This window comes from Salvelinus alpinus, chromosome 33, assembly GCF_045679555.1.
Source record: "Salvelinus alpinus chromosome 33, SLU_Salpinus.1, whole genome shotgun sequence".
Lineage (NCBI taxonomy): Eukaryota > Metazoa > Chordata > Actinopteri > Salmoniformes > Salmonidae > Salvelinus > Salvelinus alpinus.
The window spans coordinates 26074242-26092134 of record NC_092118.1 but is presented as its reverse complement, the minus strand read 5'-3'; the positions used below and the strand labels follow the sequence as shown (position 1 = coordinate 26092134).

General features: G+C 43.5%; 1 protein-coding gene across 4 annotated transcripts in view; it reads right to left on the bottom strand.

The window, feature by feature from the left end:
- Positions 1-17447, bottom strand: part of LOC139563320 (ubiquitin carboxyl-terminal hydrolase CYLD-like) — a 31854-nt gene extending 14407 nt beyond the window's left edge. Inside the window, exons 1-7 of one of the 4 annotated variants that reach the window (XM_071381932.1) lie at positions 16982-17447; positions 13836-14212; positions 8336-8502; positions 5134-5377; positions 3852-4160; positions 2225-2330; positions 172-273 (exon numbers count right to left, since the gene is read on the bottom strand). In XM_071381932.1, coding sequence (XP_071238033.1) covers positions 172-273; positions 2225-2330; positions 3852-4160; positions 5134-5377; positions 8336-8502; positions 13836-13913 — 1006 coding nt within the window. In that variant the 5' untranslated portion in view covers positions 13914-14212; positions 16982-17447. Of the gene's footprint in view, positions 1-171; positions 274-2224; positions 2331-3851; positions 4161-5133; positions 5378-8335; positions 8506-13835; positions 14213-16981 lie in introns of all 4 variants that reach the window. The other 3 variants (XM_071381931.1, XM_071381933.1, XM_071381934.1) reach the window with 3 other exon arrangements.
- Positions 17448-17893: the final 446 nt, after the last annotated feature.

Genomic DNA, 17893 nt, shown 5'->3' with positions numbered 1-17893 from the left:
AAATTGAGTCATCATGCCTCATTGATATGATTTCCCTCAACATTCCAGATATGATTTCCCTCACAACATTCCAATGACAGAACCCTCAACCAATATCACATCAGCACACTAACACCATGTTAAAGTGTTATAGTGTTAGCTAGTACATGCACTTTAAGCCAGCAGCAGTACCTTTGCTCTTTGGTTTGCTTTGGCCAGAGGAGGACTTGTCACTGCTGCTGCCTCTGGGGGTAAAACTGTGCTTCTGCAGCCTCTGGTCCTGCATGGAGTACTCTGCAAACAAACAGTCCAGTATAACAAGTGTGGAACAACACTGATATACCCATCCCCCTGTGCTAAAACCCTACAGTGCACAGCCGTGTGTCTTGTTGTAGGTGCTGGCAGATATACAGTATATATATATATATATATAGTATATATATAGTATATATATACACCCCCCATCATAGCACCATTACAAAGTACAGGCCTGCTACAACAGGAAATAGGCCTAATAATGATTGGTGGCTGTGGAGCCTGGTAAAGCAGTGGGAAGGGCTTTATAATTGTGCAAAATAGCAATATTTACTCAGTTAATTTACTCAGTTACTAATGCAAAGTGAAAAGCATACTTTCACTCAATACCATAGACTTCAAGTACAGGTGAACATTATCAGTCTTACTTTTCAGAGAGCAAAAAGCTTTTCAAAGAGAATATGCATTAACGAAATATACGCCCCCTTCCCCCCACAACACACACACGCTTCAAGTATGTCCAAGAAGACCAAGAATGTCAAAGCATCTGAACCATTTTTGGGGTTCAGAGTCAGACAGAACACACAAACAAATCAATAAAACCAATGGCGAGAACAAGAGGCTGAGAGGAGCAGCATCTCACTTGACTTTCAAAAACAAGCAGAGCCATCAAACAAAAGAGCCTCTGTTGCTGCTGCTGCTGTTACTACTGCTGCTGTTACTGTTACTGCTGCTGCTGTTGTTACTGTTACTGCTGCTGTTGCTGTTACTGCTGCTGCTGCTGCTGTTACTGCTGTTACTGCTGCTGTTACTGCTGTTGCTGCTGCTGTTACTCCTGCTGCTGCTGTTACTCCTGCTGCTTCTGTTACTCCTGCTGCTACTGCTACTGTTACAGCTACTACTACTACTGCTGCTGTTACTACTGCTACTGCTGCTGTTACTACTGCTGCTGTTACTACTGCTGCTGCTGCTGTTACTACTGCTGCTGCTGCTGCTGTTACTACTGCTGCTGCTGCTGTTACTACTGCTGCTGTTACTACTGCTGCTGCTGCTGTTACTACTGCTGCTGCTGCTGTTACTACTGCTGCTGCTGCTGTTACTACTGCTGCTGCTGCTGTTACTACTGCTGCTGCTGCTGTTGTTACTACTGCTGCTGCTGCTGTTGTTACTACTGCTGCTGCTGCTGTTGTTACTACTGCTGCTGTTACTACTGCTGCTGCTGCTGCTGTTACTACTGCTGCTGCTGCTGCTGTTACTACTGCTGCTGCTGCTGTTACTACTGCTGCTGCTGCTGTTACTACTGCTGCTGCTGCTGTTACTACTGCTGCTGCTACTGTTACTACTGCTGCTGTTACTGTTACTACTGCTGCTGCTGTTACTACTGCTGCTGCTGTTACTACTGCTGCTGTTACTACTGCTGCTGCTGCTGCTGTTACTACTGCTGCTGCTGCTGCTGCTGTTACTACTGCTGCTGCTGCTGTTACTACTGCTGCTGCTGCTGCTGTTACTACTGCTGCTGCTGCTGCTGTTACTACTGCTGCTGCTGCTGTTACTACTGCTGCTGCTGCTGTTACTACTGCTGCTGCTGCTGTTACTACTGCTGCTGCTGCTGTTGTTACTGCTGCTACTGCTGCTGCTGCTGTTGTTACTGCTGCTACTGCTGCTGCTGCTGTTGTTACTGCTGCTACTGCTGCTGCTGCTGCTGCTGCTACTGCTACTGCTACTGCTACTGCTGCCAGCAAAACACTAACAAACAACACTCTGGTGTGCACTCACACCCCACCACAAATACTACACTCATAACTGCCTGACTGACTATATGGCTAATAGGCAATACCTGAAGCTTCTTCAGTTATCATTCATAGGATAAGGGAGAGAATATTAAAAATATATAGATTTGCACTTGGTGAAATTGCTATAAATTGAAATAACTATATACATTTGATGTGAGGAAAAAAATGAGAATAGACTACCGGACTGCTGGACTCACCTGGCATTACGTCACAGATGGGCACTAGACGGGTGTGTTCCAGACTGGCAAAATTACATAGCAGCTTCCCGTCGATAACACCATCCCAGTCCCCAATAGGATTGTCCTGGAAGAGGCGGAGACAGCAACCGATTACTGCTGCGGGCGTTCCTCATCTCCTACAACCTGTACTTACAGTCCCAGTCTCAGCAGCAGTCCTGTCATCACTACTATAGCACTTCTCTCTCCAGTCAACTACCTCCTCCACCCAGTAATGGTCCTCTGTCTGCTCTTCTCTCTCCAGTCAACTACCTCCTCCACCCAGTAATGGTCCTCTGTCTGCTCTTCTCTCTCCAGTCAACTACCTCCTCCACCCAGTAATGGTCCTCTGCCTGCTCTTCTCTCTCCAGTCAACTACCTCCTCCACCCAGTAATGGTCCTCTGTCTGCTCTTCTCTCTCCAGTCAACTACCTCCTCCACCCAGTAATGGTCCTCTGTCTGCTCTTCTCCCTCCAGTCAACTACCTCCTCCACCCAGTAATGGTCCTCTGTCTGCTCTTCTCTCTCCAGTCAACTACCTCCTCCACCCAGTAATGGTCCTCTGTCTGCTCTTCTCTCTCCAGTCAACTACCTCCTCCACCCAGTAATGGTCCTCTGTCTGCACTTGAACTTCAACACCCCTCTTAACCTTCCCTCTCTCATTTCTCAAAATGTACCTCCCCGCATCTCAAAACAGAGGGGTGCTTATTCCAATCCCCAGGAAGCAGGGTCAAAGTTCTCCAGTACTGGTTGCTCCACTCCACCACACTAATCTATGTACTCTTGGAAGGTTGGCCCCATTGTTGGCAAAAATAGATCCAAATAAACAAAAACGTTACACAAATATCACCTAATGCTAAGCTGTTTTGTATATGGCGTGTCAGAGTGTTGTTGATGTTCCCTGTATGCTGGGCGAGGCTGGAGCAGAGTGGATGGAGCAGTGGACTCTCCTCTCCTTTCCTCGGCTGCCGGGCCAACCCGCTGGCCCTGTGCCATGCTACTGGTCATACAGCCCAGTGCTGTAGCTGCGTCCCCTATGGCACCCTATTGCCTATTTAGTGCACTACATTTGGGCCCATTGGCCTCTAGTCAAAAGTAGTTCACTGCATAGGGAATAGGGTGCCATTGGGGACGCAGCCTGCAACTTTACCTCACTCCCCAGCTCCCCGCATGACTACTGCCCTTTGTGTGTGTCCCAGGCCAGAGTAGACCGAGTAGGCTCACTGCTGCTGCTACTAACAACCTTCAGTCAAATGCCTCTGTCATTATGCATGTTCCCTTTCCTTAACTGCTATGCCATCTGATTACATTGGCAACATCGACACCAACAGCTGGCTAAATAAACATTATGAATTATCTTTGCTTTTCTGGATAGAAAATCAAATCATACAAACAACATTACAGGGGCTACTTGAACTAGCCTTTTACGCCATGTTCTATAAATACAGCATTATTATATATGTTTACCTAGTGTTAACAGCAGAGGAGAAGGTAACCTCCATTCTGACAGTATTTACATTGCCAGTCCGCCATTCTACAGCAGACAGGAGCAGGTTGAAGAGGTCCCACTCAGTAAGGCCCCAGTATGGGACCAGCGTCTCAAGCCTTACCATGTCTACTCCCACATAGTACCCCAGGCTCTCGTTCCCAGGCAGCAGGTCACAGAAGATGATGGTTCCTCTCTCCGGTCCCTCTCTGGTCTGGACCAGGACCCTGGAGTTGATCTCCAGCTGATGGAAATCCATCTCCTCCTCCACCAGGGTGACGTGATCCACCTCTAGCTCTCCCAGCTCCTCTTCCTCGTCATCCCACAGCTCCAGCTTGTCCAGGGCAACAAACACCCCGCACTCATCCTCACAGCGGAACAGCTGTCGGCCCTGGTAGGAGCCCTCTGTGAAGCCCTGGCCTCTGCCCTCCTCCTAAGTAGAGGCATAGGTTACATACAGTATGTTACACGTGGGATAACCTGTGAGTGCCAGTCGCATGTGGCTTACTCAGACACGCTAATCCTTCCCCTAATCCTTCACACAGTAATGCCAAAGAATTTCCCTGACCCTTAACCTCTTCAGTAACCCTTACACTAACCATCACAGGAAAAGCCTAGCACTGGGCTGAGCTGATACAAGAGGCATGAGCTGTCATTACAGTGAGGTGAGCTCAGCTACAGTAACCTGCCTATTCAGCATTCCACAGGGGAGGGAACAGGGAAGTGATCATCATACATCTGGGATGATGAGGGTTTCAGATCGATAGTGCGGAGGGCATAACAGCATACTCAAAATGTTTCATTGCAGAGAGTAGCCGGCAGGCACCGAAGTGAATAATCTTACACAGGGATAATGGACAGTTAGAGGGTGTAGTTACATGATCCTATACACTGCAACACTGCACTTCTTCTTGTGTGCCATGTAAGGCTTTTCAGTATTGGCATCATTCAATTTATGTTTGTATGATCAAGATAAGTAAACATTGTTGACTGTAAATGTGTGGTTAGTATTCTCAATCGTGATACAAGTCTGGCATTCAATCAAGACGCTGATCTGAAACCCAATAATGTGCTAAACCCTTTATAGTGAGCAAGGGTCAGCCTCTCGTCCGGCTCCTTCACCCACTCACCCAGCCTACAACATTGTGCTCCAATAAACAAGCATTTGTAGCCCGCTATTTTACTGCATCTTTACAGAACGTAGGCTACGGCATGAGAGAGAGTCCATTTACTAGCTTAACTGTTATGAAATCCTCAGGGAACATTTCACAAAAATCAAATTACAGGCGATATCACACATAACTGAAGTTCCCTCTGTGACAAATAAAGTTATTCTATATACGTAACTGAGGGTCAATTGCTTACAAAGTGCATTTTAAAAGAACAGTAAAGATGAGGTTTCTCACCAGCAGCTCCACTCCAAACCAGACCCCGGAGAGAGCCCTGTCTGGGAGAAGAGATCCTTTAAATCGGACTACCCCAGGCAAAGGTTCATCCCCCGAACGCAGCTGCACGCGCACCTTGGAGCCACAGTCGATGTCTCTGGCCCGCTCTAGCCGGGGCTTGTTGCACAGCAGGGCATAGCGCTCCTCACAGTTGGTGATGGGGAACAGCAGCTCAGCTAGCTTCTCATCCAGCTCCAGGACGTCCCTGAATTGAATGAATTGATTGCAAATCAAACACACAACAACATGTACATTTGAATCCCAGAGGAAAACACAAGAAAATTTGAAAGTTACAAAAACATGTCAATATATCAATACACTATAGGTACAAAAGTATGTGGACACCCCTTCAAATTAGTGGATGCTGCTATTTCAGCTAAACCCGTTGCTGACATGTGTATAAAATCAAGCACAGAGCCATATAATCCCCATAGACAAACATTGGCAGTAGAATGGTCTTACTGAAGTCAAAGGATGCCACCTTTCCAACATATCAATTAGTCAAATTTCTGCCCTGCCCCAATCAACTGTAAGTGTTGTTATTGTGAAGTGGAAACGTCTAGGAGCAACAACAGCTCAGCTGCGAAGTGGTAGGCCACAAGCTCACAGAATAGGACCGCGAGTACTGAAGGGTGTAAAAATTGTCTGTTTTCGGTTGCAACACTCACTACCAAGTTCCAAACTGCATCTGGAAGCAACGTCAGCACAAGAACTGTTCGTCGGGAGTGTCATGAAATGGGTTTCCATGGCTGAGCAGCCGCACACAAGCCTAAGATTACCATGCGCAATGCCAAGGATCGGCTGGAGTGGTGTAAAGCTCACTGCCATTGGATTCTGGAGCAGTGGAAACGTGTTCTCTGGAGTGATGAATCACGCTTCACCATCTGGCAGTCCGACAGACAAATCTGGGTTTGGCGGATGCCAGGAGAACGCTACCTGCCCCAATGCATAGTGCCAACTGTAAAGTTTGGTGGAGGAGGAATAACGGTCTGGGGCTGTTTTTCATGGTTCGGGCTAGGCTTCTTAGTCACAGTGAAGGGAAATCTTAACACGACAGCATACAGTTACATTCTAGATGATTCTGTGCTTCCAACTTTGTGGCAACAGTTTGGGGAAGGCCCTTTACTGTTTCAACATGACAAATGTCCCAGTGCACAAAGCGAGGTCCTTACAGAAATGGATTGTCAAGCTCTGAGTGGAAGAACTTGACTGGCCTGCACAGAGTCCTGACCTCAACGCCATCAAACACCTTCGGGATGATTTAGAACGCCGACAGCGAGCCAGGCCTAATCGGCCAACATCAGTGCCCGACCTCACTAATGCTTTTGTGGCTGAATAGAAGCAAGTCCCCGCAGCAATGTTCCAACATCAAGTGGAAATTCTTCCCAGAAGAGTGGAGGCTTTTATAGAAGCGAAAGGGGGGTGGGTACAACTCCATATTAATGCCCATGATTTTAGAATGAGATGTTTGATGAGCAGTTGTCCACATACTTTTAGTCATGTAGTGTACAGTCGTGGCCAAAAGTTTTGAGAATGACACAAATATTAATTTCCACAAACTTTGCTGCTTCAGTGTCTTTAGATATTTTTGTCAGATGTTACTATGGAATACTGAAGTATAATTACAAGCATTTCATAAGTGTCAAAGGCTTTTATTGACAATTACATGAAGTTGATGCAAAGAGTCAATATTTGCAGTGTTGACCCTTCTTTTTCAAGACCTCTGTAATCCGCCCTGGCATGCTGTCAATTAACTTCTGGCCCACATCCTGACTGATGGCAGCCCATTCTTGCATAATCAATGCTTGGAGTTTGTCAGAATTTGTGGGGTTTTGTTTGTCCACCCACCTCTTGAGGATTGACCACAAGTTCTCAATGGGATTAAGGTCTGGGGAGTTTCCTGGCCATGGACCCAAAATATCGATGTTTGGTTCCTCGAGCCACTTAGCTTTCACTTTTGCCTTATGGCAAGGTGCTCCATCATGCTGGAAAAGGCATTGTTCGTCACCAAACTGTTCCTGGATGGTTGGGAGAAGTTGCTCTTGGAGGATGTGTTGGTACCATTCTTTATTCATGGCTGTGTTCTTAGGCAAAATTGTGAGTGAGCCCACTCCCTTGGCTGAGAAGCAACCCCACACATGAATGGTCTCAGGATGCTTTACTGTTGGCATGACACAGGACTGATGGTAGTGCTCACCTTGTCTTCTCCGGACAAGCTTTTTTCCGGATGCCCCAAACAATCGGAAAGGGGATTCATCAGAGAAAATGATTTTACCCCCAGTCCTCAGCAGTCCAATACCTGTACCTTTTGCAGAATATCAGTCTGTCCCTGATGTTTTTCCTGGAGAGAAGTGGCTTCTTTGCTGCCCTTCTTGACACCAGGCAATCCTCCGAAAGTCTTCGCCTCACTGTGCGTGCAGATGCACTCACACCTGCCTGCTGCCATTCCTGAGCAAGCTCTGTACTGGTGGTGCCGCGATCCCGCAGCTGAATCAACTTTAGGAGACAGTCCTGGCGCTTGCTGGACTTTCTTGGGCGCCCTGAAGCCTTCTTCACAACAATTGAACCGCTCTCCTTGAAGTTCTTGATGATCCGATAAATTGTTGATTTAGGTGCAATCTTACTGGCAGCAATATCCTTGCCTGTGAAGCCCTTTTTGTCCAAAGCAATGATGACGGCACGTGTTTCCTTGTAGGTAACCATGGAAGAACAATGATGGCAAGCACCACCCTCCTTTTGAAGCTTCCAGTCTGTTATTCGAACTCAATCAGCATGACAGAGTGATATCCAGCCTTGTCCTCGTCAACACTCAAACCTGTGTTAACGAGAGAATCACTGACATGTCAGCTGGTCCTTTTGTGGCAGGGCTAAAATGCAGTGGAAATGTTTTTGGGGGATTCAGTTCATTTGCATGGCAAAGAGGGACATTGCAATTAATTGCAATTCATCTGATCACTCTTCATAACATTCTGGAGTATATGCAAATTGCCATCATACAAACTGAGGCAGCAGGCTTAGTAAAAATGTATATTTATGTAATTCTCAAATGTTTTGGTCACGACTGTATGTCAAATGTGAGTATTGTTGTTTTTCGAACTTTGTCTTGTCTTTTTTAAATTTGCTATATAGCATGATAGTGTCACTATCCATTAATTAGACCAACCGCTCATCCAGGCTCAGCACCACGTTGGTCTGGTCCAGGACGCGTAGGCTCCTCTTGCCCTTGCTGGGGGGTAGCGTGCGCCCCAGGCTGTTCCTCTCCTGGCAGGCCTGTCCCAGGCTGCCCCGGGGTATCCTCTGGGTCTTCTGGGGAGGCTTCTCCACTGTACACTCCTTAGCAGAATTGTGTTGACTTATTAAGGGACTCAGGCTGTGTTAGAAATGGCACCCTATTCCCTATTTAGTACACTGCTTTTGACCAGGGCCCATTGGGCTGATGTAGTGCATTATATAGGGAATAAAGAGCCAATTCAAACATAATCGAAGATACCCATTAGTACATCAGGACTTACCTTCCTGAGTTGACTCTCAAACACACAATAGCCGAAAAAACAAAATATGAAGCACAAAAAATAAACCCTTTTCGATACACAGGCCTTGATAAATAAATAAATATGAACAAAATCTTGAATAAACCCAGCAAAATTCAGGAATTTCTTAAAGAGCAACTGCTTTTAAAAAGCAACAAATCCCTTTTAAACCTATGTGGCATTTTGTTTTTTCGGCTATTGTTGTGAGCCAGAAAAAGTTTTTCTAGTGTCAGACTACAAAGTGTAAATAGGATAATTTTGCTCATAAAGTCAGTCTAAAACAGAGTTTGGAACATCTGTGCGTCAATGGGTAAATGAAGATAGGGTTTTGATTTGATGATGTCCATTAGTCCACTAACATGGGGTGAACAGCTGCGGTGATTACTCTCTACCCCATAGCATAGACAGCAGGTAGCTTATTTAAACAGTCTCACTAATAGCCATAATGGCGCTGTACAACGTGACCGTGTGTGTGTGTGTTTGAAAGAGTATTTTCCAGTAAGAAACCATTTGTTTACCTTTATTAGACAACTTTGTTCCAATATTTCTGTAATTCAGTGATATTTATTCCCATAGTAATTCATTATGGATCCATAACTAAATAAACAAACATCGGTATTTTGAAAGAGTATTTTTATCATTATTTTATTAACGAAAGCATAAAGATGCCATTATTAGTTACATTGTTTTAGTTTGAACGTGCAGACTGGCACTAAGAACAGCGGGAACGTTTCCCTAGTCAGCAGCATTATTAGTGCAATGCCCCTTAAAGTGTTGTTCTGTGCTACCCAGTGTGGCGGGGTGGGGGACCACCCCCCTTCCTCCCCCATGGGCTAGGTCTGTCTTCTGTGCGAGGCTCTGCAGCCCAAACCCATGCCGCCTGCCTTGAACCTCATGCGCTTTCAGTGGATACAGCTGGAGAACGGCAAGGCAATCCCATTGTGCGCCACTCTGGAACCATGACCAGTATATACAGTTGAAGTCGGAAGTTTACATACACCTTAGCCAAATACATTTAGACTCAGTTTTTCACAATTCCCGACATTTAATCCTAGTAAAAATTCCCTGTCTTAGGTCAGTTAGGATCACCACTTTATTTTAAGAATGTGAAATGTCAGAACAGTAATAGAGAGAATGATTTATTTCAGCTTTTGTTTCTTTCATCACATTCCCAGTGGGTCAGAAGTTTACATACACTTAATTAGTATTTGGTAGCATTTTGGGTAGCCTTCCACAAGCTTCCCACAATAAGTTGGGTGAATTATGGCCCATTCCTCCTGACAGAGCTGGTGTACCTGAGTCAGGTTTGTAGGCCTCCTTGCTCGCACACGCCTTTTCAGTTCTGCCCACAAATTTTCTATGGGATTGAGGTCAGGGCTTTGTGATGGCCACTCCAATACCTTGACTTTGCTGTCCTTAAGCCATTTTGCCACAACTTTGGAAGTATGCTTGGGGTCATTGTCCATTTGGAAGACTCATTTGCAACCAAGCTTTAACTTCCTGACTGATGTCTTGAGATGTTGCTTCAATATAAAAACACAAATTTTCCTTCCTCATGATGCCATATATTTTGTGACGTGCACCAGTCCCTCCTGCAGCAAAGCACCCCCACAACATGATGCTGCCACCCCCGTGCTTCACGGTTGGGATAATATTCTTCGACATGCAAGCCTCCCCTTTTTTCCTTCAAACATAACAATTAGAGGTCGACCGATTAATCAGAATGGCCGATTAATTAGGGCCGATTTCAAGTTTTCATAACAATCGGTAATCTGTATTTTTGGACACCGATTTGCCGATTTAAAAATATATATATTTTTTAACATCTTTATTTAACTAGACAAGTCAGTTCAGAACACATTCTTATTTTCAATGACGGCCTAGGAACGATGAGTTAACTGCCTTGTTCGGGGGCAGAACGACAGATTTTTACCTTGTCAGCTCGGGGATTCGTTTTTGCAACCTTCCGGTTACTAGTCCAATGCTCTAACCACCTGCCTTACATTGCACTCCACGAGGAGCCTGTTACGCATTTGCAGCAAGAAGCCAAGGTAAGTTGCTAGCTAGCATTAAACTTATCTTATAAAAAACTATCAATCTTAACATAATCACTAGTTAACTACACATGGTTGATGATATTACTAGTTTATCGAGCGCGTCCTGCGTTGCATATAATCGATGCGGTGCCTGTTAATTTCTCATTGAATCACAGCCTACTTCAACAAATGGGTGATGATTTAACAAGCGCATTTACGAAAAAAGCACTGTCGTTGTACCAATGTACCTAACCATAAACATCAATGCCTTTCTTTAAGTATATATTTTTAAACCTGCATATTTAGTTAATATTGCCTGCTAACATGAATTTCTTATAATTATGGAAATTGTGTCACTTCTCTTGCGTTCCGTGCAAGCAGTCAGGGTATATGCAGCAGTTTGGGCCGCCTGGCTCATTGCGAACTGTGTGAAGTCCATTTATTCCTAACAAAGGCCGTAGTTAATTTGCCAGAATTGTACATAATTATGACATAACATTGAAGGTTGTACAATGTAACAGCAATATTTAGACTTAGGGATGCCATCTGTTAGATAAAATACGAAACGGTTCCGTATTTCACTGAAAGAATAAAGGTTTTGTTTTCGAAATGATAGTTTCCGGATTCTACCATTTTAACGACCAAAGGCTCGTATTTCTGTGTGTTATTATGTTATAATTAAGTCTATGATTTGATAGAGCAGTCTAACTGAGCGATGGTAGGCACCAGCAGGCTCGTAAGCATTCATTCAAACAGCACTTTCGTGCGTTTGCCAGCAGCTCTTCGCAATGCTTCAAGCATTGCGCTGTTTATGACTTCAAGCCCATCAACTCCCGAGATTAGGCTGGTGTAACCGATGTGAAATGGCTAGCTAGTTAGCGGGGTGCGCGCTAATAGCGTTTCAAACGTCACTCGCTCTGAGACTTGGCGTAGTTGTTCCCCGTGCTCTGCATGGGTAACGCTGCTTCGAGGATGGCTGTTGTCGATGTGTTCCTGGTTCGAGCCCAGGTAGGAGCGAGGAGAGGGACGGAAGCTATACTGTTACACTGGCAATACTAAAGTGCCTATAAGAACATCCAATAGTCAAAGGTATATGAAATACAAATTGTATAGAGAGAAATAGTCCTATAATAACTACAACCTAAAACTTCTTACCTGGGAATATTGAAGACTCATGTTAAAAGGAACCACCAGCTTTCATATGTTCTCATGTTCTGAGCAAGGAACTTAAACGCTAGCTTTTTTTACATGGCACATATTGCACTTTTACTTTCTTCTCCAACGCTTTGTTTTTGTATTATTTAAACCAAATTGAACATGTTCCATTATTTATTTGAGGCTAAAATTATTTTATTGATGTATTATATTAAGTTAAAATAAGTGTTCATTCAGTATTGTTGTAATTGTCATTATTACAAATACGAAATAAAATTGGCTAATTAATCGGTATCGTCTTTTTTTGGTCCTCCAATAACCGGTATCGGCGTTGAAAAATCATAGTCGGTCGACCTCTAATAACAATGGTCATTATGGTCAAACAGTTCTATTTTTGTTTCAACAGACCAGAGGACGTTTCTCCAAAAAGTACGATATTTGTCCCCATGTGCAGTTGCAAACCCTAGTCTGTCTTTTTTATGGCGGTTTTGGAGCAGTGGCTTCTTCCTTGCTGAGTGGCCTTTCAGGTTATGTTGATATGGGACTCGTTTTACTGTGGATATAGATACTTTTGTACCGGTTTCCTCCAGCATCTTCACAAGGTCCTTTGCTGTTGTTCTGGGATTGATTTGCGCTTTTCGCACCAAAGTACGTTCATCTTTAGGAGACAGAACGCGTCTCCTTCCTGAGCGGTATGACGGCTGCGTGGTCCCATGGTGTTTATACTTGCGTACTATTGTTTGTACAGATGAATGTGGTACCTTCAGGCGTTTGGAAATTGATCCCAAGGATGAACCAGACTTGTGGAGGTCTACAACTTCTGGAGGTCTTGGCTGATTTCTTTTGATTTTCCCATTATGCCAAGCAAAGAGGCACTGAGTTTGGAGGTAGGCCTTGAAATATATCCACAAGTACACCTCCAATTGACTCAAATGATGTCAATCAGCCAATCAGAAGCTTCTAAAGCCAAGACATAATTTTCAGGAATTTTCCAAGCTTTTTAAAGGCAGTCAACTTAGTGAACCACTGGAATTGTGATACAGTAAGATATAAGTTAAATAATCTGTCTGTAAACAACTGTTGCAAAAATGACTTGTGTCATGCACAAAGTAGATGTCCTAACTGACTTGCCAAAACTAGTGTGTTAACAAGACATTTGTGAAGTGGTTGAAAAACAAGTTTTAATGACTCTAACCTAAGTGTATGTAAACTTCCGACTTCAACTGTATTGTCCTGCTAATAACAGGGTTAATAATATATCTGTAAGAATATCCAAGGGGTTTTTATATAATTCTAAATTAATAATAATCGCTTTGTTTAAAAAATTATATTTTGGAGATGATTTTGTTTTCAAATAACGTAAAATGAGTGAGAAAAAGGCCATTCTTGAACATGGGATGAGACATTGTTACTAATTTGTAAATAAAGCCAGTTTGTTATTTAGAATAATTTATTTCTGTTTTTAGAGGGAGAGAAACCAAAAACCTACAGTCATCTCAGTCTCCCAGTCGAGGCCGGCACGGGTATTGAACCAGCATCTGTAGCAACACAGCTTGCACTGCCTTAGACCGTTGCGCCACTCAGACGCTGTGCAACGTGCCCGGTCGGGAGTGGGCTACACTACTACAGTAAGAGAAAAATAATCCTAACAAAATAAAATAATGAAAACCTTAGTGTAAAAACAGTTTTAGGTTTATGCAGGTTTATCCAAAAGCATAATCAGTGCTCTAACTCCCCCTTGCGCTGGTCTGAAGTAATGAAGTTGTGATGCAGGGTACCGTACTTAAACACAAATTAACTCTAAGTAACGAAGGATAATCTCAAAACTTTTAGTGGAACAACCACATTACAAGAGTGAAATCAGTTTTTTTCTAATGAGCAACAGAAAAACACACGTGACAGTCGGAATGTTCAGTGGCTCTTTAAACATATGTATATTTACCTTGACCACCATGTAGAAGCGCCAGTCCTCCCTGAATCCTCCACTGGACTTCTCCTGGCTCCACAGGGCAGAGCTCATGGCTTTAGGGGCTGGGGCAGCTGGGGCATAGCAGGGGGAAATACAGGGTCCGCCTGTCTAACTAACCCAATATGAAGCCCCTCTCGCTTCCCTTTATGGACGTTCCTCTATCCCCAAAGCAGTGACAAGGGCATAGCAAGGGTGAGAGAGAAACTAGGCCTACCACCTGAAGGGAAGTTTGTCTGGTTAGAGAGTCGACAGAGAGGGTGTTATGGTCGCTCACAGGCTCCTGCTGGCCTGGGGTGCCCTCATAACGGTCTCAACTGTCTGCCTGCATGCCCCAATGTACTTCGAAGGACCTGTGTATGAAAAGAAAGGCATGGTGTTATTATGAAAATGTTGTTAAAAGGTAATGGAAAGCCTCCAGGTTAATTCTATTAAATCACTGACTTATAAATCCCAGATCAATTTCTCTCCCCCCCCAAAAAAATGGGCCTATGGCTAGGCTATATTAACCCAAATAAGTATTGAGTTGTTTTTCAAAGATTTGCAAGAAATTGGCCTTTTCGGGAAAAGAACAAAACATTTAGGCAATAGAAATCTGGGATAAGCTCTGAATAAATGGCATTCAAAGATTAAAATTGGTATCTAAACAAACAGGATGTAGCCTCATTAGAATGTAGGCCTAATATCTGAGTGAAGCCTGATTGCACCATTAGCTACAGGCTGCTACTGTACCTCATAAAACTGACGGTGAAAACCAGTTGAGCACAAACATGATTAGGCCTAACCTAGTGTACTACCGGTATCTTGCAACCAAATAGGCCAAAAAAAATTTACTACCTGTATTCTGATTCCTGACAAACCTATTTGACATAAGGGTAAAATCGATTTGAATTCAATCACTTTTTGACAGCTCCCCTTTTGATTTGAACGAAACCTTCCATACATATTTGCCCACTGTAGAAGTGCTCAGAAAGTGACTTTTTGTAGCTGAATGCCAAAACATTCTGGAGATAAAGGTTCTCAAAGTTGACTTTCTTTGCATACCCCACCATACCATGAAACATCAATGTCTTCATCACTGGAAAAAATAAAGAGTTTGGGATTGATATAATTTAAAAGCTTACAAACAGGGTTGTCAAACTATTTAATAGTTTCTGGAAAAAGAAAATGGCAATTATATTACATTTCTTTTCAAGAAATAATCAAATAGTTTGACAAGCTTTTAAATGATATCAAGCTGAACCGCTTATCTTTTCCAGTGATGAAGACACGGATGTCTCATGGTGTGGTGGGGTATGCAAAATGGATCAACTTTGAGCACTTTTATCTCCTGAATGTTTTGGCATTCAGGTACAAAAAGTAACTTTCTTAACACTTCTTCCATGGGCAAACATGGAAGTGCATAGAAAATTGACAGGGATGCTGTCCAAAAACTGATTGAATTCAAATGGCTTTACCCTGAAGGCAATTTTGAAGCAGGCAGATAATATGCTCAAAACCTGTTGATACTCTCCTCTTAAGATGAGAAATGGGTGATGCCACACAGGCCTTGGTACTACTGTCAGTATTAACAGAAATGGAATCTAAGCCAAGCGTTATTCAAACACACTGTTATAAACATGTTACTCAAAACACATTTTGGATTTCCCCTAGCTATGTGTTAAGGGAGCTGTGAGGGGGAATTCACAGACTAAAGCAGTCAAACGCCTCTTCCTGACAAACAATAGAGTCACCTGTATTACAGTGGCGACTTGTTTGACAAACCCAATATGAAAGGGGGATCCAAGCACCACTGACATGACTCCTCTTTATGGTTCTCTGGCCACTCTCACATCTAGGCTATTCACACCTCATGTCTGTGCATCAAGCATCAATCAAGCAACTTTAGGCTCTCGAGTGGCGCAGCAGTCTAAGGCACTGCATCTCAGTGCTAGAAGCTTCACTACAGACCCTGGTTCGATTGCAGGCTGTATCACAACCAGCCATGATTGGGAGTCCCATAGGGCTGCGCACAATTGGCCCAGCGTCGTCCAGGTTAGAGTTTGGCCGGGGTAGGCCGTCATTGTAAATAAGAATTTCTTCTTAACTGACTTGCCTAGTTAAATAAAGGTTAAATAAAACCTTATTTAAAAAAAAAAAAAAATCTATGACAGGGTGCAGCTGTGTTAGCCTTGGTTTGCATTGCAACTCCTCTTAGGCTGTGTATCTGTGCTTAACATCAATTTTCACATTTCAAATTTCACAGAGGACTTGTTGTTTATCATGCAATGTTGACCATGCCCCTATTTGAGCTTGAGGAGGGAGCATGGAGTGAGCAAAAGAACGTGACAGAATTTTACTATGTTGTGATGTTATTCTAGCAGTCTACCATAAGGAAGGAGTGGCCTTTTGCCCTTTCAAAATACACATTATTGAATGACCCTTGGTCAACAACATGCACTACTGCATGTCAGATAATGCCCAAATAAGAAGCACTGCTTACTTGGGCATTATCTGACATGACAACTACATCTGAAAGTAGCCCACTGGTCCCGTTTGCTTTGCCTTTTAACAGTGTGAATGTGTGATGTATAACGTTGCCACGTACTGATGGTGCTGACATTACATTTACATTTAAGTCATTTAGCAGACGCTCTTATCCAGAGCGACTTACAAAATGACATCCTGAATATAAAATGACTGGGATGCAACACTGACTATCTAAACAACACACCATCATGTTTCCATTTTCAATCACAACATTCAAAAGCCCCAACAGATTAAATACAATATTATTAACAGCAGAGTAATTGTATCATTATTGCAGTTGTCTTGCAAGTTCCATCAGTGACATCACTGAATAAAGCCAGTCAGCAGCAGCGAGTGATGATGACGCGTGAGAGAAGAAGGAAGAATGTGTCACTGCCAGGCCTTGCTAAATCATGGCTGAGGAAGGACACTCATTGAGAATACACCCATGGAACATGTCAATTAGTGTAAAACAGCACATATACTAGCACATGTTTGCTGTAGGGCTAACTAGCCAGTATAGGAAACCATGCAATCTGACGTATGACGAGGAAGCAAACACGAAATGTAGCTATCATTTTGACATAACGTCGTTAGCTAGCTCGTTTTCTTACCTTATTCAAACGTCAGTTCGGTGCTGGAGTGTCATGTCACCTGCTCATTCCAATGCTGTCCTTTAGTAGCTGAGGTTTTGATACGTTTGTACAATTAACTGGCTAGTTTGTTGATAGCAAACCAGCTGAGAACTGATATGACAGCCTCGAAATTAGCTAGCCAAAGTAGCTAGTATTGCTGGCTAGCTAGCTGCCACCATGCAACACAGAACATGGTATCTACGGCATTTAATGTAGATAACTATTTTTCTGAACGACTCTTAGACTATACTATTAAATACTGACAGACAAACGAAGCAGCCCTTATAGCGAGAGGAATAAATATTATTTACAGAACCAATAGACACCGAAATGTGTGTCGCCTGAGATTGTGCCAATTAAAAAAACATTGGCCAATCTGCATCCATCACAAGTGCCAATTGGCTGGGCTTCAGGTTAGTCATTAAGTCCCACCCCCCGGGGTTTTCCCACGAGTTTGGTTGACGGGTATTGAAGAATCTGCGAATGAGGGGTTGTCTACTAGCATTTTCAAAACCGTGCTACTAGTCTCTCTGGCAGACGGTCTTCACTAGTTACCACAGCCACAAAGTCTTAAAACCCACATATTTCTACAATGTATCTTCTTAAAAAGTGAATATAAACCTAGCCATAACCTTAACCACACTGCTAACCTTATGCCTAACCTTAAATGAAGACCAAAAGGCACATTTTCGTTTTCGTGAATTTTTACGGAATTGCCCATTTTGACGCTGTGGTAACTAGTGATAACCCTGGCAGACCCTGTACACTAGATTACTGATAGGGGGCGCTGTGTTGAAGCCACTGTGCCTCCATCTTGGCCTGATCTTAAAGTGATACCCTCTATATGCAATATTCCAGTCAAGAAGAAAGTAACATACCTTGGGATTACTA